The sequence below is a fragment of the Psammomys obesus genome, unplaced genomic scaffold (genome assembly GCF_907164565.1).
Source record: "Psammomys obesus unplaced genomic scaffold, mPsaObe1.curated_primary_1811, whole genome shotgun sequence".
Lineage (NCBI taxonomy): Eukaryota > Metazoa > Chordata > Mammalia > Rodentia > Muridae > Psammomys > Psammomys obesus.
This window is the reverse complement of record NW_026596034.1, coordinates 21,728,494-21,748,709: the sequence shown is the minus strand read 5'-3', so window position 1 is coordinate 21,748,709 and position 20,216 is coordinate 21,728,494. Positions and strand designations below refer to the sequence as shown.

Below are 20,216 nucleotides of genomic sequence, written 5' to 3'. Positions count from 1 at the left end.
GACTCAGAACTTCAGCTGCATCCCTTTAGCAGCCTATACTTCTAGCAGCTAGGAAATGGGGTCTATTCTGATGGGTGGATTTGGGTAGTGCGCCAAATGGTTACTATGTTACTATCATCTAATGTTCTCCTTGGCTCCCTATCACTGTCAGGAACGATAGAACCTTTATGATCATTGACTGTCATCTGCTATACTTTCTCCTCACAACAGGTGGACTTTCCACGACAGGGGCACATATCCTTTTCTGCTGGGCCTATCAGCAGTTCTCACATTGTCATCTCGTTTACAGCCACATCAATCCATGGAAAGGTCATCCTTCAAGCCAGCTTGAGGCCAAATCTGCTTCATATGTGCATATGTGTTTCCCGATCACTTAGAAGCCCTAGGTGGGCTGGCCAAGACTTGGTGGTCACAGGGAGTTCATGCCTAGCAGGAAGTGGCGCCCAGCTCTCCCCACCTCAACGCAGATGCTTTTCCTGTTGGGAATAAAGCGTCAGAGGCTCAACTTCCTTCCTTTCTTTCTGCTTTGGAGAGGGAGGGGCCTTTGAAGAAGGGGCTTCTGGGCTGGGAAGTGGGAGAGAGGCTTCCTTGGGGAGAAGAATTCGGCTACTGGTGCCAGAGGAGCTGGAGTCACTCTGGTCCCGTGAGCAGTGAGGGTGTGCCCAGCTCTGCAGGAGAGAGGAGGCCATTCTCAAGGCCAAGGCCATTTGCAGAGGAGGGAGAACTGGACACCAGTCAGATCTGGTAAGTTCTGTACCAAACTGTCCTGGGCATTACAGAGCAGTAAAGGGGACTTGCAGCTAGCATGGTAGGCCTATTCACATACTCACACTTGGCATCTGCAGAGGCACACCCCAAAACTCTAGAGAACCAAGGCCTCCTTTGGTTGCCCTTCTAGCATACCTCCTTCTCTCTTGTTTCCTGAAGGGGCTAGGCAAGATCCTTGCTCCTCTTTCCCAGGGGAGGGTCAAAGGAACATCCACTCTGCCTGATCCCCTCCAGGCTCTCAACCCCAACTCCTACCACAGCTCCAGCTCCCCGAGGTACACCATGGATTCAGCAGCCAAGGACAAAGTACAGCCCACACTTCTTCCTGGTATGAGCTTTGCTAGCTGGGCTTGGGGAAGGATGATGGTGAGGAAAAAAAATGGAAATGGTGGACTGGGGCTGGGTTTTCCTGCCAGGTCTGGCTAGAGCTCTATAGGATAGTTAAGAGTGGGCTGCTCTGGGGATAGGCTGAGGAAACAGATGGACAGCAGGTTTGTTAGCCACAGGCCCTCCCTGACTGACACAACCGTCCGCCCAGGCTCTTCCTGCCCAGGGCCCGAGTGGGCAGAGCAGGAGAGGGCAGAACAGTTGGCTCGGGGTGCAGCACTCAAGTGGGCCTCAGGCATCTTCTACCGGCCAGAGCAGCTGGCCAGGCTGGCCCAGTACCGCAGCCGCGAAGTGCAGCGGAATTATTCCCTTGAGGCACGGATCAAGGTGCGTCTGGGACAGGGGAGCAGGAGTGTTGGAGTGGGCAGTGGGACTGGGTAACCTCTGCTAGTCACCTCTCTCCGCAGTCCGTTGTGCAGTCATACCTGGAAGGTGTGCAGACTGGCGTGTGGCAGCTGGCCAGAGCCCTCGAGGCTGTGCAGGGAACACGCGGAGCCCTGAGCCAGGCCCATCACTTACTCCGGGGTTTGTCTCAGACCTCACAAACGCTGGAGCCCCTGAGAGAACGTGTTGCCCAGCACAAGCAGCTCCAGGTCCTGACCCGGCTGCTGCCAAGACTACAAGCAGGTGAGTGGGGGGAAGGGCACCCTGGACCTCAGCTTCTAATAGTCCACAAACACCCCTACTGGTCAGCAGCTGGGACACGAGGGAGGGAAGGGGTTTATTACATGGAGACCTGTACCAGGGACACCCCAGAGAGTAATCTCAGCTTCAAAGAGTATATGAAACAGGCACAATCAGCTCATTCTGGGATTCTCAAGCTGAGGAAGTTAGAGCCAGCATAGAAATTCCATTTCTCGGCTGTGGCCCCTGGGGTTTACATACTGAAAGGGCTTTGGCTGTAGTTCCGGTAGAGCATGTACTTTTTATGTTGCAGGGCCCTAAATTCAATCCCAGGCACCCTCCCCCAAATGACATACATACAAAGTACAATATAGACATGCATCCACATGTATATGCGCCTAAATACTAATATATACATAGCTATGTTTGTAAATATTTCCCTAACAACGTGGTTGAATAGCAATCAGAATGGCTTTCCATTGATTTTTGTTTGCCTCTAGCTTTCTTTTTTAAGATTTGTATTTTAAGTGAACATTTGAGTGTGTGAATGTTCAGTCCCCTGGAACTGGAGTTATAGGCAGTTGTGAGCTGTCACATGGGTTCTAGGAATTGAACCCAGGGCCTTGCCTCTGCAAAAAGCAGCAAGAGCTCATAACCACTGAGCTGTCTCTCTAGTCTGTTATCCACCTCCCCAGCCTTCTTGATTTTATTTTCTATTGGCTCAGGAGTTGACTCTAGGCCTTAGCCTAGATGTTCAGATTAACTGATGCTTTATTGTGCTTATTATTAAATGTCTAATACATCACACCAGACTCGAGACCTCAGCATTTTGCTGTGCCAACAGCACAGGTGGGAAGGCTGAGCTCTCACTCTGTCTTTCTTCACTAGTGCCAGCTGCAGTGGCCCACACACAGACCCTGATAGGCGCCCAGCGATTCTTGGAGGCATATGTGAGCCTGCGGGAGCTAGAGCAACTGCAAGAGGAGACGTGGACACCCTTAGGAGGGCAGGAGTTGCCAATCTTCCAGGGGCTGGGCCTTCTGGCTGAGGCACTGGGCCAAGCTGTGGAGGCCGCTGCAGGGGCTGCAGGGCGGCTGGCACGTGAGGATCCAGCCCTGCTGGTAGCTGCTGTCCGAGTGGCAGAGGTGGAGACTGAGCGCACAACCCTGGGGCAGGCGCCCCGGGACTGGCGGCAGCGATGTCTTCGGGCACTACAGGAGGGCCTGGAGCGGGCCCACTTCGCATCGCCTGTGCTGCCTGAGCCAGGAGCCCTGGCACGGTGGCTTGAGGCTCTGCAGGTAGCCTTGCCTGCTGAGTTGGCAAAAGCTGAGGCACTAGTGGCACCCTGCTGCCCACCAAACTACCATGTGGTTCGGCTGTGGGCCCACACCCTGCACAGTGGCCTTCGCCGCAGGGTGCAGCAACTCCTTTCAGGGCCTGAGCTGGGAGCTGCGGACACCTTTGCCTTGCTGCACTGGACACTGCATGTATACATGGGGTGAGTGTTCTTGGAGAAGTGGGAAGTGGGACGATTAGAGGCTCACTATGACATCCTGCTTGCTTGCTCTCTATCTCTAGGAAGGAAATGATGGGGAACTTGGAACTGGGGCCTGAGGCCGATGTGTCCCAACTAGAACCCCTCCTGACTTCTGAGAACATTGAGCAGCTGGAGGCAGCATTTGTGGCCCAAGTCCAGGTGACTAGTGACTGTTGCCTAGTTTGAATGTCTTGTCGGTACCCTGACACATCCTGCTGCTCTTTGTCCTTTCTTCCCAGCTAAGTGTGGCTCAGTGGCTGAAGAAAGCACTAGATGGGGAGGTAGCTGAGTGGAGTAGGGAGCAGGAGCCCAACACAGACCCGTCTGGTTTCTACCACTCACCGATGCCAGCCATTGTACTGCAGGTGGGTGGGAAGTGCCCAGGAAGTGTGCAGCTCCCACAAAGAAAAGGGGAGATGGGCAGGTCTAGGGAATTTCTAAAGGCTGCTCCTCCCTGCCTCTAGATCCTGGCTGAAAACATTCGAGTGGCCAGCCTGATCGGTGACTCGCTGCACGGGCGGGTGCACGACATGGCACTGTCAGAACTGGGTGCATTCTTGAGGAGGTTTGCCAAGTGGGGCCTGTTCACCGTCTCCAGTCCTGTTCCCAGACGGCCAAAGGGCTCTGAGTGCCTAGGGCACACCTGTGGGGAGGGGTTCCTTGTTTTGGGACAAGAGTTCTGGGGGTGCAGTTGTGGGGGGTGCCAGAGTGACAGCAAACCCAGGAGTGCCCCTCCCTCTACCCGCTGCAGCTTCAGTGATGCTCTGATCCGATTCTCTCGAGACCATCTCAGGGGAGAAGCAATGGCCCCTCACTATGTACCCTACCTACTGGCTGCCTTCAACCACCAGTCAGCCCTGAGGTAGTACACTTTCACGAGCACCTTTCTGAGCCCCTCTACTGCATGGATGCCACCCACATTAGAACCACTTTGGGCCCACAAGGATGAGATTCCAACCTTAGTTCTGCTAATGACTACTTCGTACAGCAAGGCACCCGTCAGTTTTTTCATTAGTATTATTTGGGTAACGATGAAAGTCTGAGAATCATATGAGATAAAGATGCGAAATAGCTACCACATTCTTTCGGCAAATATTTATCAAGGCTCTACTCTACATCAGATAATGTCTGAGGTTTACAGCCATGAACAAGAAAAACTTCCTCCCACTCTTCCTCCTGCTTTGAGACAAGAGTGGCACTCTCTAGTTCAGGCTGGCCTCAGACTGATAGTAATCTTCCTTCTTCAGCCTCCACCAGGCCTGGCTATCTTCTTGAGTATTATACTCTTTGTAGTGGGTACAGGGAAGACAGACATATATACAAGCTGAGGATTTTCACTCCCTCTTGACTAAGATTAGCTCGGCTCCGAAACAAAATAACAGGAAGAAAGACTTAACTGGAGGTTACTCTAGAGACAAGTGTGCTGGGCTTGCCCTTACTAGCCTTTTCAGAAAACCTGAGACTGATAAACTCAGAGCGTCCCCCGCTCCTACCAGACGATTAGCACCAGAAGGTGGCGCCAGAATGGATGACTCCTGGAGGGCCATGCGAGCCTTGGCCTTGGTCCTGAAGTCTTACTTTTGGTCGGTTTAGATCTTCGGTATCCGTCCTGCTGCCCGATGGGGAAGCTTCAGGGTTTTTAACTCCAGTAGAAGCCGCGCTGGACGACGTACAGAGGAGGGTCTGCCGCCTGGTATTGGAAGCACTGCAGGTTGAGCTCCAGGTGAGGCTGCCATCCCAGCATGGATGGTAATTTGAAGGGGGAGACACGGTGTATTTATGGTAGTCTCTGTGGGATCCGGATCATTTCTCTAGCCCCGCGTCTGCCATGCTTTCCCTAGCCCCTGTTCGCCGCTCTGCCCTCGCGCCGGTGGCTATTGAGTTCTGAGTTACTGGACAGCGTGTGTGAGCAGACGTCTCATTTCTGCCAGGACTTCTGGCGCGTGCGGAAGCCTGCTGTTCAGGTGGGGTGGGGAGAGGAAAGCTGGGGAGAGGGTAGTGCTGATGGGAATCTGTTCTCAAAATGGTGACCGTCCTGCAGCTGCTGCTGGCGGAGGCAGAACGAACCGTGGTGTTGCAGTACCTACGCTCGCTGATGCAGGGCCGCTTGGTGTGCCGTGGTGTGGAAGAGCGGACCCAGGCGGCTGAGCGCCTTAGGCAGGATGCTGCACAGCTGAAGGAGCTTTTCCTTGGTTTGGTGAGAGCTCTTTGGGGGGGCAGACAGTCGAGCATCTCTGTGGTTGGGTGGGAGCCCAGGGCTGGCTGGAAAACCTGCTCCAACATGTTCAGGGCTTAGAAGAGAGCGCTCACTGCGCGCCGGTGCTGCTTGCGCTGAGGGAACTGCTCAACCTTCACGACCCCACGCTGCTTGGTCTCGAGGTGGCAGGCCTGAGGCAACAATTTCCCGACGTGAGGTGCGAGGGGAAGGGGACGGGGGAGGAGGAGCCTGAGAGGGCAAGGGCGGGGCTGATGCACCTGGTGGAATTCTTGCAGCGAGGATCACGTTTCTGCCCTCTTGGACCTGCGCGGGGACGTGTCCCGAGAGCATCGCCAGGCAGCACTCAGCTCGCTGCAGGCCGGCCCACCTCCCTCACCTTCCACTGGCCGCCGGGCGCTCTTCAGCCTGGTACCAACTCCTACGCCCTCTCTGTCCTCCTGCCTCCCCTCGGGCCCCTGCTCCTGACACCTATTTGTCTGCGTAATAAAGCCACATCTACCGCACGTCTATGCGTTGGGGCTCGGGGGTGTTGAAAGCAGCTGTGAAACTAGGGGTCCATATATAGTGGCATACCTAATCCTGGCTGCAGCCCTAATATTCTGGTAGCATCTCGCCTCTGCAGACAGCTGTTCTTTCTGTGGACTGCGTCCCCCGAGCCCTGGGCTCCTTCGGAGCTCTCAGTGCCCGGGTAGCCACCGGCGCTTTAGAAGCCCGGAAACTTGAGGAGGGGGAGGTCTAGAATGACACCCCGCCCAGGGGCGTGGCGTGGCAGTGAGTTCTGCCCTCTTCGCACGCCTGGCTCCGCCCACAAGTGGTTTAAGCACGCCCTGCAGCAGAGACTGACCTGGGCCTGCGCTTCTTCGTGTGAGCGTGCGCGCGCCCGAGTGCGTGCGTCTTTGGCGCGGGCTCCCATGGTCTCGGCGGCCAGCGGTCGGCTTTGAAGAGCCGGAATTGCGGACAGCAAGAGAGGTGCGATCAGGTGCGGGCGCGGCACGCGGACCGAACCCCCATCCCACTCCAAAGACCGAGACTAAGCATGCGATTTGACCCCTCTTGATTCACCAGAAAATTTCCCCAGTCCATTGTCTTCTAGCCCCGCCCTCCATTGGGCACGCCCTCCACCCTGCCCCACGTCCCTTCTTCGCCTCCAGGGCACGCCCCCTTCTTAAGAGCTCTCGGTTCCCATTGGCTCTTCTCCCATGTTAACCTCTTTCTAGGGGCTCTTATTGGTGTGGGCCACACCCTCTCAGTTGTCGCCAGACCCCGCCTTCAGCAGTCAGGGACTCCAGCCCCACCCTGCCTTCATTCATTCTGCGTCTAGTGAGTGCTTGGGACTGGAGGGTGAATTAGACCCTCCCTGATCTCGGGAGTTCAGGGCACGGTGGGGAAACATGGACTTAGTCTCCAACCGTGACAACCTATGGTTGTCAAGAAGCCATCAAGACCCTGGGACTCTTTACACATCGGAAAGAGAGTGAGGCCTAGATCGAGCCCTGAAAAATGGTTAAGAGGTTGCTCCAGGGACACATTGGCCAAAGAATTCTTGGCAGAAGAACCTGACACGTGAAAGAAACGGGTGAATTCTGGTAATTACGAAGAGGTAGGTGGAATGAACGAAGGGGAAATGGAAGAAATGGCCCATGGAGGGGTCAGTAGGAGCCCAGGAAAGTATACAGTTTGAGGGTGAATAAGATCCGAGACTAGACGTCTTTTTTTCAAGCAGCTGGTCACTAGGTGATCAGGGTGGAGGAGGAAGGAAGAGCAAGTCTAGATGGGAATCTAAGTTTTGGGGAGGGATGATTCTAGTTCTTATTCTTAAAGGTTTGTTTTTAATTTTTATTTCTTTATGGGTTTGGATATGTTTGTACCTGCGGAGGCCGGAAGAGGATGTTGGGTCTCTTGCCGCTGCAGCTGGAGTTATAGGCATTTTGAACTGTCCGGCATGTATGCTAGGATCTGGATTTGGGTCCTCTGGGAGAGCAGCAAGTTCTCCTAATTGTTGAGCCGTCTCTCCAGCCCTATGATTCCAGTTTTAAAAAAAGAATTTATTTTTATGTAATGTGCATCGGTGTTTTTGCCTGCATGTATGTCTTTGTGAGGGTGTCGGATCTTGGATTACAGGCAGTCTTGAGCTGCCGTGTGTGTTGGGAATTGAACTCAGGACCTCTGGAAGAGCAGTCATTGCTCTGAACTACTGAGCCATCTCTTCAGCCCTATGATTCCACTTCTTACAAGGACTCAGGTTCATCCATTTAATTGGTTACAGTGCTGGATCAGGAACTGTTCTGGGTTCTTGAAGGCACAGCTGACAATCCTGGAAAGGAGAAAACAGATAAAAACCACCAGATACACCATTCAAACATGAGGCTAATTGCAGTACACTTCAGATGGCAACAGCTGCTACAGAAAAACAGTATAGTTTTTCTGCTATAGTTCCTGGAGAGAGAGGAGGTTTGCTCTTTTTTGTAGAGATTTGCTAGAGCTGATCCTCTTTCATTCTTTTTTTTCTGTTCCCTCTTTTTAAAGCTTTTAAAGACAGGTATTGCTGTGTAGCCCAGGCTAGCCTGGAACTCACATTTCTCCTGTTTCAACCTCAAGAGTTTTAAGATTCCAGTCATGCGCCACTGCATCTGACCAAAGGCAGTTTTTCTGTTTTTAAATTTTTTATTAAAGCGCTTTCATGTATTTTTATCATGTTTTTATCCTCTCTTAACTCCTCCCAGACCCTCTCCATCTCCCAACTTGTCCTCTCTCCTTCCTTCTCCCCACTCCTTTTTTTCATGTGTGTGTGTCTAGGGCATCTTTTCTAATAAAATCGTATTTATACAGATTTTTTAGGAAAGGAGAGAGTGACCCACGCTATTCTGTTGAGGCGTGCCTTTTTATACAATGGGCACATTCACTTTAAGGGACTTGCTAAACAGTAGAGTTTATCTTGAGGGTCAGGTATGTTGCCTTAATTCTGACTCAGGACTAGAGATTGAGGCAGGAAGATTGTGAGTTGAAGTCCAGCATGAGCTACATAGGGATGCTCTGTCTCAAACAACATTAGAGATGTATGGAAGGTATCGATACTGGTCTAAAGTTGTGGGACAAGTCTGAATTGATGTATTTAAAACCATGATAGTGAGGGCTAGGGATGAGAAGGTACAATACTCTGGGTTTGATCCCCTGCATCAACACAAAACAAGAAACCACGAAAGCAGATGGGCTCACAGGTCATTAGGGCATGAGTATAAACAGGAAAAAGAAGTTACCAGAAACAAGTCTTGGGACGTGACAGTGTTTAAGAGGTTGGGGGACAGGCCTGACTGACGAGGAAGACCAAGAAGAAACAGCCAGGAAACCTAAGTTCTAGTGTGTTTGGAAAGGGGGATGGGCACCAGGCGCTACAGATAAATGTGATGACCATTAGTGACCTTGGTCAGCTCCGTTTGAGGGAGAGCAGGATATATACATGCCCAATGGCAGTGAACTTAGGAGAGACCAGGAAAGAAGAAAGAGGAGGTGGAATACAGGACTCTGTGTTGTGCTGTGACAGAGAGCAGCTGCTGGGAGCGGTGCACAGATTCGTGGAAAGGTTTTGTTTTTAAGACGAGGAATAACAGCATGTGTTTATGCTGATGGTAAGAATCCAGTGGAGCAGAAGACTGGTGTAGGATCAAGGAGAAATGCTCTGACTGAGTCCCTGAGCAGGCAAGGGAGTTGAGAGGCTGAAGCCTTCAGTCTCCGGGGAGAGACTGGATTGCACTGAGCCCTGGCACAGAGTCAGGGGTGAGTACTCTGACAGTGACCTTGGATGGCCACTGGGAAAGATACCTCAGATAGGAGACAGGCCAGGGACTGGTTTGAATGTAGTGGTTTTCCTCTGTTTCCAAGAAGCATATTCTAATTCAGTTCTGAACAGAAGACCAACAGGAGAGGGAGAGAGAGAGAGCATTTCATGTGAGGCCTGGCATGAGCAAGGTGCACTCATTCAAACGGACTGATTACAAACAGGCAAGAGAGTGCTGGGTGTGGTGGCTCACACACGCCTGTGATCCCAGCACTCTGCAAGGCAGAAGCAGGCAGGATCACTGTGAGTTCAAGGCCAGCCTGGTCTACAAAGTGCATCCAGGACGACCAAGGCTACACAGAGAAACCCTGTCTCAAAACAAAACAAAACAAAACAAAACAAAACAAAAAACTGGCTGGAGGATGTAGGTGGAGCTAGGTGCGAGGGACAAGGTGGGACCGAGAAGATGCCGTCTGTATGCCTCAGGCTTTCTATGATCCTGCTAGGGATCTGAGGCTGTGTATTCTGCCAACTCCCAGACTGGGTAAGAGCTAAACACTGAGATTAGAACCATGTTTAGGGCCTTAGTTTTAGCTCTGGATCCAGCCACCTGGGAGGATCCTGGAAAGTAGGAAAATGTATAAAACTCTCTCTCTTGCTTTGCTCCACCTCAGCCTTATTTGGGTATGCCTGGTGGAAGGAATGGACAGTGGGGAGGGTGGACAGTTTTCGGGTTCCAGGCAGCAGACCGTGGACCCAGCTAACATGGAACAACAGGGCGTTCTCTTCTAACCACATCCACTCATGCTGGTCTCTCCATACCCTTCTGTGTCCCTAGAGGTCAACAGTGTGGGAAGTTGACGTGAGGGAGCTGGATGTGACCCTCAGGAGAGAATGGTGCTGGACTCTGGGGCTCAAGTGTATGAACAAGCACCCCCCAGCCCACCTGCCAGTTCTGCATCTCAGCACAATAAACTGAAGCCCTCAAACCGAAATGGGCCACCCCTATACCCGTGGCCTCAGTCCCCGGCTATGCCCTTGGCTGCGGCAGTTCCCTCAGCACCGGACTCCCGGCCTATGTGGCAGACCTTCTCAAAGCTGCAGTTGGAGCAGCGCAAACACATGCGTCGCAGCGAGAGTACCTACAGTGTAAATAGCACTGGCCAGCGACGGGGGCGAGGCAAAGCCCCACTTGGACGGGGATACGATCCAGGTGGAGGGACCCTGCGGCCTGCAGCCTCCTTACCTCATATTGCTAAGACTCGAAAGGACATAGGCAATGGTAGCAACAAGAGCCCCTGCATGTTGGTGGCCCTCCGGCCAACTAACGTGGACCAGGAAAGGGAAAAGTTCTTCCAGTCCCATTACACCTACAATCCACAGTTCGAGTATCAGGAACCGATGCCAATGAGTGTGCTGGAGAAGTACCAGGAGGCCTCTGGACAGTTCATCCGTCAGGTCAGTTCAGCCTGTCCATTTTCACCCTATCCTTGACCACCCAAGGGACCTAGCCTGACTAATGGCTGTGGCCCTGTGTGCAGGCAGTTGGCATCATTGAAGCTGTCCTGGAGAAGTTTGGCACTTACGAGCACTTTGAGGCAGCCACAGGGGGCCAGCTGCTGACCAAGTGCCAAATTTGGTCTGTTGTGCGCAAATACATGCAGAAGGAAGGCTGCGTTGGGGAGGTAAGTTTGCCCTATCTGTGAGACCCATCGATATGCCCCAAATCAGGCTGCCTAGCTGATAGGTCCAGCTACACACCTGGCCAGCTGTAATTCCCCAGACATATCCCTGCCCGAGTCCTAGGGTGGTAAAAGCTGGCTTTGAAGGGTGGGTATCCTGGCTGGCTGCCTGGTAGCATTAGGGGCCTGTCTCCACCCTGGCTATCAGGGCTTATAAACCATGGCTCAGAGCTCTGCCAACCCTGCAGGTTGTGGTGCAGCTGAGTGAGGACCTGCTGTCCCAGGCAGTGATGATGGTGGAGAACAGCCGACCCACACTGGCCATCAACCTGACCGGAGCCCGCCAGTATTGGTTGGAAGGCATGCTGCGGCACGAGATAGGTCAGGCTGTGGGTGGCATTTGTGTGGGTGGGTAGGATGGAGGGCTACTGAGAGATGGAGTAGGGCAGTGTGCAGCCTCAGTAGTCCCCTCCTTTCTTTCTCTGTGTGAAGACAGGCCTGTTTCTTCCTAAGCAGATACTTCTTCCTTTGCCATCACAGACGTAGGCCAGGCATGCCTGCCCACACTCTGGGCTGACCTTCTTTCTTTCTTCTCTTGGCTATCTCTACAGCTCCTTTCTGATTTCCATTGCTAGTGAGGGGAAGATTTCTGAGGTCCTAACAGTCCAGAAAGAATCCTGAGGGTTCCTCCAGATCAGCCAACATAGAGGCCCACCAGGGTGGGGTAGCAGGCTAGATCCTAGGAATGAAACTGCTTGAAGACACACAGATAAAAGATTGGGACCAGTCTAGAAAGTTGGGCCTGAGACACCAGCCACTGTCTGTCCTCACCAGACATGAGTCCTGCTGCTCTGGGAAAGAAGCGGTTTTGCTTGGAGCAGTTGCCTGACTGTCAAGATGATTGGCACAGGCACTAGGATGCTGGGGCGGAGTAGCATGTGCTGGGTCTCTAGAAGGGCTAGGTAGTGCACCCTATGAGTTGGGGTGTGAGAGGTGAGAAAAGAGGTAGAAAGGAGCCTGCCCTGGCCCAAGAAGTCTTCATGCTGTCTGGCGTTGGGTGTGAATGAATTTAGGTAGGGCTTGGCTTGGTGAATTTGGGGTCATGGAGGTCTCAAGAGTCTCTACCAGGGTGTTCGGAGTGAGGGGAGTTTCACCCCCTCATCCTCCCCGCAGGCACCCACTACCTGCGCGGCGTGAATAACGCGCAACAACCGTGGCACAGCACCGAAGGCAGACTGCAGTATGGGCTCCGGCCAGCTAACCCCACCGAGGAGGGCCTGGCCAGCCTGCATAGTGTGCTGTTCCGAAAGGAGCCGTTCCTGTGGCGCGCGGCCCTGCTGTACTACACCATTCACCAGGCTGCGCGGATGTCCTTCCGCCAGCTCTTCCAGGATCTGGCACAGTATGTGCAGAATGTGGATGTGCGCTGGGAGTACTGCGTCCGTGCCAAGCGAGGGCAGACGGATACCTCCCAGCCAGGTGGGAGCTGCAGAGTCAGAGGAATGCCCAGGCTGGGGCGAGGTGAAGGGGGGGTAGAGATCGGGTTAAGGATTCGCTGCTTCTCATTCTCACAGGCTGCTTCAGCAAGGACCAGGTGTACCTGGATGGCATTGTGCGCATCCTGCGGCACCGTCAGACCATCGACTTCCCGCTGCTGACCTCACTGGGCAAGGTAAGGTGCTACAGGGCCTACAGAAGCCCCAGACAGCTCTTCCTCCATGTACCATGGAGGCCTGGATACCAGGCCTTTCTCTTGGAACTTGGGCGGAGGTAAGCAGACAGAAAGAAACAGAATTTTGGTAGCCCAGAGGAGGTGTGTGACCAAGCCTGCAGGTGTGTGCACACATTTCACAGGAGCCGAGTATTCCAAGATGGGGGGCAGTAAGCAAGTTTGGGGGAGAACTGGAGAAACAGCCAGGGACCAAAGCCCTAGTCTTGAGTATCTATCTGTATTGGGTTGAGGATTGCAAACCTCATCAGAAGCAAAGGGAAGCTGTGGTACAGATTTGCTTTAGGGGCCTCCTCCTGGCTGTCCTGTGTGAGGCACGTGGAAAAGAAAGGTCTAGACAGGCAAGAGGAGGAAGCTTCCCGTCACTCTTACAGAATTGAAAATGGTCTGACCTAACCAGGCAGTGGCCATGGTTGCAAAGGGATAAACTACAGACAGTAGAACTCTTTTCTGTTGGACTCCATGAATGGGAAGATGGGAAGCCAGTTGCCCTTTCAAGGACCTGATTGTGAAGTATGAGTATGAAAGGGGATACAGACAGCTCACAGTTCAGAAGGCTGGTGTCGGATGTGGGAGATGCTTGAGAGATCCCCAGGTATCATTTGAATGCTATTTAGAGGTGAAGGGGGGATAAGCTGGACTGGAGAGGAATAGTTTGTAGATCCTAGATAAAAGCTGGGGAGGGAAAGAGAAATGACCTGAAGATACCTATTGTAGGAATAGATGAGGAAGAGAGGAGGAATCTCTGAGGAAAATGGTCTTGAGCCATCAGGAAATCAGGAACTAGCTGCCTGAAAGCCCTGAGCCTTGGTTTTCTCCTTATAGGTCTCCTATGAAGATGTGGACCTTCTGAGGCCCCATGGAATATTAAATAATACCAGAGTGCCCCACTTCATGAAAGATTTGGGACGCTACCGGCAGCAGCTGGAACACATCATGGCTACCAACCGGCTGGATGAAGCAGAGCTGGGCCGCCTGCTACCCAATTGATATTGGTTAACAGTTATAGATAGAAGCTCTGGACAGATCAGAATATGAAGTTCTTTATGGTTCCGTAGCCTAGGTGTTTCTTGGGGGCATTGGGAGGCCAGGAGCATCTTGGTAAGATGAGAGGCAACATCAGGTTCTTGTCCTTGCTAGCCTTCCGGGGGCCTGTGAACTAACAGCAGCATGTCACATAAACTCCTGAACAGGGGAGACCTAGGGATAGGAGGGGAGATGAGTGTGAGCAGGAATGTGGGGTGGTTTGGGAATGGAAACTTGTTCCTACATGAGATGGCTTTGGGTGTCTGGTACCAGTCTTTCCCTTCCCCCACCTGGCCTACTGGTGCTCCTTTAACATTCATACTGTCTACCTCTCACTGGAGCTGGTGGGAGCTGGGGTCCCCTGTAAGGTGACTTGCCTGAGTACAGGGTCCTGGCTTTCACTGGGATCCAGAAGCCCAGCTGGGCTGGGGTTTGCTTTTCAGCATTTTGCTCTCTCACTGGCCATGCATTATTCCATGTCTGCCTCCATGTATTAGTCCATGCCTCCAGCTGGGGCCGGGAAGCAACAGCTCCTAGGAATTCAGTGCAGGGATGGGACACTTTGGGGAAGAACCATTTGTTCCTCGTCCCCCTCTTACCACACACACCGGCACACTGGACTTCAGGTCTTGTGAATCCGGCCCCACCCTCAGTCCCCACACTAGTCTTGGTTGTACCTGCCGTTGACCACAGCCCCACAGCTGGTCTCTGGCAGTGAGTACAGGCAGGGAACGACCACAGTCAAACCTGCAGGGCAGGTCCCTAGGATTTGTTATCTAATGTGCAGGCCAGGAGAAGTACAGAGCTGGCCAGCGCTTTCGTTTTCACTTCACATTCAGCCTTGAGAGACAGAGCCAGTACTGTCCCTACCCTGGTCTTTTATTTTCCCGTCTGTGAAGCTTGGAAGCACAGCTGGGAAGTTCTTCTCCGTTTACTTAATAGATATGTACAGAGCTCCTTGTGTATGTCTGTGACTGGTTAGACCCTCCCCCCCCTCCCCCCGCACTTCCAGTCCAGAGGAAAGCCGGATAATTAAACAGCAGTACAGTGATGTGTGTGGCCTCAGTCTACTCAAGGTCCCTCTCATGTTCCCCCTTCAATGCTGTGAGCTCCCAGACTCCTTTTCAAGTGGACAGACACCCTCCTTCGTTTGCTCAACACACCAAGCCTAGTGATTTCCATAGAGCAAAACTTACCTACATGGGCTGCCAAATGGCTCCTGAAAGGAAAAAAAAAGCAGTGGGGCAGGGGTCAGATTCCATGAGGGCCCTGGGCCTAAGATCTCCAGATATACAGCTTGGGCTATTTTGGGGAGTGAATGTGGTTGAGGGGTTCGGGAGTATTTCACACAATCGTGCTCAGGTCAGTGGGATTCAGACCCATGCCCACCCTCAGTTCTTGAGCAAAGAGCCAGAGTTATGGAGAGTCAGGGCCAGCCTAACCCTTCCAGGTTTATTCATTTTGCAGTAAGCAGAGTCTTGGCGCATTGGGTCAAGTTCTGGCAGGTTCCCAGGTCTTATCCAGCTTGAGTAGGATTTGGACAGGTCAGGATTCAGGCCTTCAGGAATCTAGAAATGAAAAGGATAGTGGTCAGTGGGATGGGGATCAGCCCCCACTTCCCAGTCTACAACCACTAATAAGCCTGTACGCAAAGGTTTTGGTGCTCTCAAAACCTTCAGATTCATCCTCTTGGAAGTCGGGCTCTGGCTCCGGCTCCTGCTCAAGCTCTGGCTCCTCAGGCTCAGGCTCAGGCTCCGGCACCGGCTCAGCCTCTAGTTCTACTGCAGCCTCTGGCTCTGGATCCATTTGTTGCTCCAGGTCTGGGCCATCTCCTTCAGAGGCTTCGGCTTCTATTTCTGGCTCCTCCGGAGTTCCAGATTGCACTGCCTCAGAGCCCTCGGGACCTCCGACCTCCTCTTGCTCTGAAGCTCTGGGCAGCCCAGGACATGTGGTCCCTGAACTTGGTGCCTCAGGCGTCCAGTGGCCCGGGCATGGAGGGTCATAACAGCGGTCCCGGTAGCCTGGGGAGGAAGTGGATCACTTGAGGCTCAATTCACCCCTCTGCGGTTAGTTGTCTCCACATTCTCTGCCCTCCATTTACCCTTAGCGTTGCCCCCACGCCCCACATCCATGCCCCCGGTTTTCATCAAGGCTCCACCCTCCTGGTGCTCACCAGGCCCCACGTGCTGCCAATCCCAGGCGGGGTCTGGCATGCATACAGTATGCTGGGCACAGCGCAGTAGCTCCTGGCAGGCTGCCTCGCCCTTGCTCTGCACCAGCAACAGCAGGCGGCGCACCCTGCGCTCTGCATCAGGCAGCGCATCCAAGGCTTCATACTCGGGCCCCGTGAGGACGCCCCGAGCCACCAGCGCGTCCAGCAGCAGCCCAGAGTCAGCCTGCAAAGTCTCCACCAGCCGTTTCCGTTCCCGGTCAATAGTCTCCGATGGCCGCTCCTGCGTGTTGCCCATGTTTGGGCTGTATCAAGGAGAAGGAGAGAAACTGGGGACGCGGGTTGGGGAGCTGGTGTGCCCGCCCTCCACTGACCTCTCCCAGGAGTTATCTAAAGTTCACCTCCACATCTGAGTCTGGATAGTTCCTCTGACCTAGAGGCCAGAAGAACAGAACTTACCCTCCAACTGCTTGGCTGATTCTGCCCTGGCTCTTCAGGTTCCTCCCCCAGTCTCCACCCGCCGGACACCTGCAGAGCTGGCCACCGGTTGAGCCCAGTTTAGCCAACCCGAGCTCCTTTTCCTAAACCCAATTCCTTATCTAAACAGGCAGAGAACCCTAGGGTTGATTCCCACCTCCTGCCTGAACTCCCCGCAGCAATCCTTGGATCACGACGGCCTGCCTGATCTCTCATAAAACCAGGGCCGCACCCGTGTGTGGAGGCACCCACGCTCCAGCTCCATTCGCCTAACCCTGAGGTCCGGGCATTCCAGAACTTTGCCATTTCACTCACGGCCACACCGCAGCCCCAACATACTCTTTTGACTCTTCCAAGTTATCTAAGCAAGGGAACTGAGTTCTCCTGAGTTTTAATTTTGACGGACTTCCTGGCACCGGGGACCCACTCGTTTCCCTGATGGCCCGACAGTGACACCAACCATCTCTTATTTGACCTTGAAATGCCCAAGGCCCAGCTCTTAAAAGCTGCTAACGAATGCTTGTTGAACTTTTAGCTTCCTCTCCTTGGATTATCCATTTTGAGAAGCTGCCTGTACCAGACTGTAGAAACCAGGTATAAATTAATTTGCTCATCTATCATCAACTAATGACCACCGCCTCCTGGGTTGGGTGGCCTGACCCAGCCAGCAAGGACCCTAGCATTAAGGAAAAAAGAAACTCAACTATTCCTTTTGCCTTAGCTTTATTGGTACAGCATCCTTCTAAGGCGCCTCTGCCCTAAATGTCCCTGTTCTACCTTCTTCGTATTCCGTTGGATCATACCCAGCTCGTCATGCCTCGTTACTCTCGCACTATGCTATCACTGGTGACTTCACACATTGGGTCCCCCTCCATCCCTCATATCTAAGTGTTAGCCCTTTCCCAAGGGCACTAGGAACAGACTAGACATTTCCTCCCTCTCTATCTCCCGTCATATCCCGGGCCGGCATCTGTGTCAGATGCCCTGTGGTCAACTTCCATTAGCTTCTGCCCCTTAAACCCACCCCCAGCAGCTTGTCTCCTGGGCAACGAATGCTCCTGAATACTCCCACTCCTCCTCTGCGCCCACTCCAACATAGTGACTTTGACAACTCCGGGGTAGAATTTCTTGTTCCAGTTTTATGGATTGAGAGACGGGTTCAGAGGGACCTAGTACAACTGAAATCCGACTTGCACTACCCCAAACTAGAACACTCTTCTCTAGCTGAACGCCAGGCCCAGCTACCCATCGAAGACTCTAAGCTACCTGGTCTGGCTATTTTGATGCCCTCCCACCACCCTAGATCATCATGTTCTCTGCCATCCCCATCCACTATTCAGTCCTGAGAGAACTAACTATGTCCTGGCACCTTAGCCTTTGCCATTGCTGTTCCCTAGGTCTGGGGTGCCCTTCTCTCCCCTCTACTCTACGGACCAAGCCCTCAAGACAGAAATGCTCCCATGTCTATCCCAACTCCTGAGAGTTCAAAGGTAGATATCTCCTTTTGTGTGCCTTGGTCCTTATTACTGTGTTTACTAGGATCTCATACTACACTGTGTAGGACAGCAGACAGGACCTCTGGTTAGAGGGAAAGGGGTGAGGCCAGCACCTATTCTGGCCAGACTTCCAGGCTAGACTGGCCCCCTCTTCCCCCCACAAGTTATTTTTATGTTAGATGTACCTCCCTTTGAGGTTATCACAGCTCTGAGGTGAATGCTGGTTATGCCCTGGCCAGTGCATCGAATGACAAGTCTAAATGTTACCCTGAGCTCCAGGTGAAGAAGCGTGAGACCTGGTCTGAGCTGGGATTCCCCAGCTCGCTGCCTGGCCAGGATTTGTTTTTGGGGGGCAGGACCCGGAGCAGGAGCCAGTCGCGCATGCGCAGCTGCACCGGTACCCCCCACTAGCCCTCCACTCAGCCCTAGCGCTTCAGGGCTGAGGAAGGGCGGGGCCCACAGACCTTCGAGCTCCGGTGCTGGTGGTGAGGCACGGGATTCTGCCCAATCTGTTTCTTTTCCCTCCCTGCTGGGTGGAGCCGGGCTTGTAGTCCGGAGCGTCCACTCCGGAGCTGAGCCTCTCCGGGGCAGATGACAGTGCAGAAAGGGCAGAGCGAGCGGGGTGGGGACGAGAACAGCAGCTGCAACAGGGGCGGGGCGGCCGGGGCTGCCGGGAATGGGGGTGGACGGGCGGGGGAGGGGCATGCTTCACCGCTTCTGCGAACTCGGACGGTGGACATGGAGGCCACGCGCTGGAAGGGGCGGACACACTGACCGCTATCCTTCCCCGTCCCAAAGCACCCAGATTCCAGTCAGGGGGACAGTATAGCTCACAGTACCATTTTGTCCAGCCCACTCTTCCCTCCGCGGGTCATAGAGAAGTTTAGAGAAGGGAACTGACTTGACTAGAATCAGAGACACATGTATTGAGGAGCTGGATGTGGCACAAAAAAAAACAAAAAACAAAAAACCCGCCTACTTCCTGGAGGTTGCAGTGGCTGGCGCCGGGCCGGCATCTCAATGCAAGTGGGAGAGTTAGGTACTGGCTCTCCAAGTCCCACCGTTCTCCCGGGAGGTGTGTATTCCATGAGTGCCTGAGCGTACGGTCTTTTTAAAATCGGAACATCTGGACACTTGGATAAACGCAAAGACGTCACCCACCCATGGTTCTAGTGACCATTGATTGATAGGAAAAAAAAAAAAAGAGAGAGAGAGAGACCAGAAACAGAGTGGTGGAACGCAGTTTATGTTGCAGGGCTCGCTGGGATTGTGGGGAGAGGCTGCGGAATACTGGGGCCTTTGCTCACCTCCCGGGGGTGTGTGTATGGGGCGCCGGGGAGCCTAAAGGAGTGTGCTGCTGCGTGCTGGTTCCTTAGCCAGGCTTTTTCAGAGGGGTGCGGGTCTCAGGGGGAGGAGGGACTGGCTCTAGGATCCAAGTAGGAGGCATTGCTCTCAGGGGCATTGTAAAGGGTTAAAGCCCCGGGCACAGACAGGGTTGCACCCTCCAAGTCCGCCTGAACGTCCAGCAGGAGTGGGGTTCCCAGCATGTGGTCTTTCCCTAGGAGGAGAAGGCTGTGCTTAAGCTACTGAAACTTTTCTTGAGGAGGACAGCCCCCTTCGGTTAGAGTGTAACAATATCCATATCAATGCCCCCACCCCCACCCACCCACACCCTTTAAAGGCTGTGTCTTGCTCCATCCACCAGGCTAGCCTTGAGTTCATGGTCTTCCTGTCTCAGACTCCCAAGTGCTGGGATGACAAGCATGCACCACCATCTCTCTAGCTTAAAACATCGCTGGGATGGTGGAGAGAGGCTGCCGAATACTGGGGGCTTTGCTCACCTCCTGAGTGTGTGTGTGTGTGTGTGTGTGTGTATGTGTGTGCCAGGAAGCCCAAAGGAATGTGCTGCTGTGTGCTGGTTACTTAGTCAGGCTTTTTCAGATGGGTGAGGGTCTCAGGGGGAGGAGCGACTTGACCTTACCACCCCCCACTCCTTTTTTTTTTTTTTTTTTTCAATTTCAATTTTTCGAGACAGGGTTTCTCTGTGTAGCCTTGGCTGTCCTGGAACTCACTCTGTAGACCACCTGCCTCTGCTTCCCAAGTGCTAGGACTAAAGGCGTGTGCCACCACCACCCTGCAGACCTTACCCTCTCACACAATAAGGATAATATGGGTGAGTCTAGAAGGCTCCTCAGGGTAGCCTGAATTCAGGGGTTCCCCCACCCCACCCGAACCTAAGCTGCCCAGCCCACTAAATCATGGTAATTCACAGACCCTGGTGGCTTCTGCTCAGGAGCACACACACACACACACACCCCGCCCCCCCC

General features: G+C 53.4%; 4 protein-coding genes across 19 annotated transcripts in view; 2 read left to right on the top strand and 2 right to left on the bottom strand.

The window, feature by feature from the left end:
* The first annotated feature begins 596 nt into the window (after positions 1 to 596).
* Positions 597 to 6,190, top strand: Exoc3l1 (exocyst complex component 3 like 1). Of its 6 annotated transcripts, XM_055621019.1 has the most exons (14): positions 597 to 744; positions 1,003 to 1,096; positions 1,307 to 1,482; positions 1,563 to 1,782; positions 2,668 to 3,277; positions 3,358 to 3,475; positions 3,556 to 3,681; positions 3,781 to 3,881; positions 4,068 to 4,178; positions 4,910 to 5,039; positions 5,158 to 5,280; positions 5,358 to 5,513; positions 5,606 to 5,730; positions 5,810 to 6,075. In XM_055621019.1, the coding sequence occupies exons 2-14, from the start codon at positions 1,051 to 1,053 to the stop codon at positions 5,997 to 5,999; spliced, it is 2,232 nt and encodes a 743-aa protein (XP_055476994.1). In that variant the 5' UTR covers positions 597 to 744; positions 1,003 to 1,050; the 3' UTR covers positions 6,000 to 6,075. The 6 variants fall into 6 exon arrangements, with proteins under 6 accessions (XP_055476994.1, XP_055476993.1, XP_055476991.1 ...); XM_055621018.1 differs by having other exon boundaries at positions 5,606 to 6,190; XM_055621016.1 differs by having other exon boundaries at positions 3,781 to 4,178.
* Positions 6,191 to 6,373: 183 nt separating this feature from the next.
* Positions 6,374 to 14,423, top strand: Matcap1 (microtubule associated tyrosine carboxypeptidase 1). Of its 4 annotated transcripts, XM_055621021.1 has the most exons (8): positions 6,374 to 6,513; positions 6,752 to 7,134; positions 10,148 to 10,767; positions 10,851 to 10,994; positions 11,240 to 11,372; positions 12,165 to 12,470; positions 12,566 to 12,663; positions 13,546 to 14,423. In XM_055621021.1, exons 3-8 carry the CDS (start codon positions 10,204 to 10,206, stop codon positions 13,708 to 13,710), a joined length of 1,410 nt encoding a protein of 469 aa, XP_055476996.1. In that variant the 5' UTR covers positions 6,374 to 6,513; positions 6,752 to 7,134; positions 10,148 to 10,203; the 3' UTR covers positions 13,711 to 14,423. The 4 variants fall into 4 exon arrangements, with proteins under 4 accessions (XP_055476996.1, XP_055476998.1, XP_055476997.1 ...); XM_055621023.1 differs by lacking the exon at positions 6,752 to 7,134 and having other exon boundaries at positions 6,374 to 6,503; XM_055621022.1 differs by lacking the exon at positions 6,752 to 7,134.
* Positions 14,221 to 18,523, bottom strand: Nol3 (nucleolar protein 3). Of its 2 annotated transcripts, XR_008721709.1 has the most exons (5): positions 18,354 to 18,523; positions 15,920 to 16,221; positions 15,420 to 15,767; positions 14,943 to 15,314; positions 14,221 to 14,279 (listed from the first exon to the last, which is right to left on the bottom strand). XR_008721709.1 is itself a non-coding variant. In XM_055621024.1 (4 exons), the coding sequence occupies exons 2-4, from the start codon at positions 16,212 to 16,214 to the stop codon at positions 15,307 to 15,309; spliced, it is 651 nt and encodes a 216-aa protein (XP_055476999.1). In that variant the 5' UTR covers positions 16,215 to 16,221; positions 18,354 to 18,523; the 3' UTR covers positions 14,697 to 15,306. The 2 variants fall into 2 exon arrangements, 1 of the variants encoding a protein (XP_055476999.1); XM_055621024.1 differs by lacking the exon at positions 14,221 to 14,279 and having other exon boundaries at positions 14,697 to 15,314.
* Positions 18,524 to 19,114: 591 nt separating this feature from the next.
* Positions 19,115 to 20,216, bottom strand: part of Hsf4 (heat shock transcription factor 4) — a 6,318-nt gene continuing 5,216 nt past the window's right edge. For all 7 annotated transcript variants that reach the window (XM_055620889.1, XM_055620893.1, XM_055620890.1 and 4 more), the window contains one exon: positions 19,115 to 19,447. In XM_055620889.1, the coding sequence (XP_055476864.1) occupies positions 19,293 to 19,447 (155 nt within the window). In that variant the 3' untranslated portion in view covers positions 19,115 to 19,292. The remainder of the gene's footprint in view (positions 19,448 to 20,216) is intronic.

Coding starts and splice junctions, on each gene's coding strand:
- Exoc3l1 (XM_055621013.1), top strand. CDS start 1,051: ATGGATTCAGCAGCCAAGGACAAAGTACAGCCCACACTTCTTCCTG. Junction 3,278..3,357: donor ACACTGCATGTATACATGGG/GTGAGTGTTCTT, acceptor CTCTATCTCTAG/GAAGGAAATGATGGGGAACT. Junction 3,476..3,555: donor CATTTGTGGCCCAAGTCCAG/GTGACTAGTGAC, acceptor CTTTCTTCCCAG/CTAAGTGTGGCTCAGTGGCT.
- Matcap1 (XM_055621023.1), top strand. CDS start 10,204: ATGGTGCTGGACTCTGGGGCTCAAGTGTATGAACAAGCACCCCCCAGC. Junction 11,373..12,164: donor CATGCTGCGGCACGAGATAG/GTCAGGCTGTGG, acceptor TCCTCCCCGCAG/GCACCCACTACCTGCGCGGC. Junction 12,471..12,565: donor GACGGATACCTCCCAGCCAG/GTGGGAGCTGCA, acceptor TCATTCTCACAG/GCTGCTTCAGCAAGGACCAG.
- Nol3 (XM_055621024.1), bottom strand. CDS start 16,214: ATGGGCAACACGCAGGAGCGGCCATCGGAGACTATTGACCGGGAACGG. Junction 15,768..15,919: donor TTGGCAGCACGTGGGGCCTG/GTGAGCACCAGG, acceptor CTTCCTCCCCAG/GCTACCGGGACCGCTGTTAT.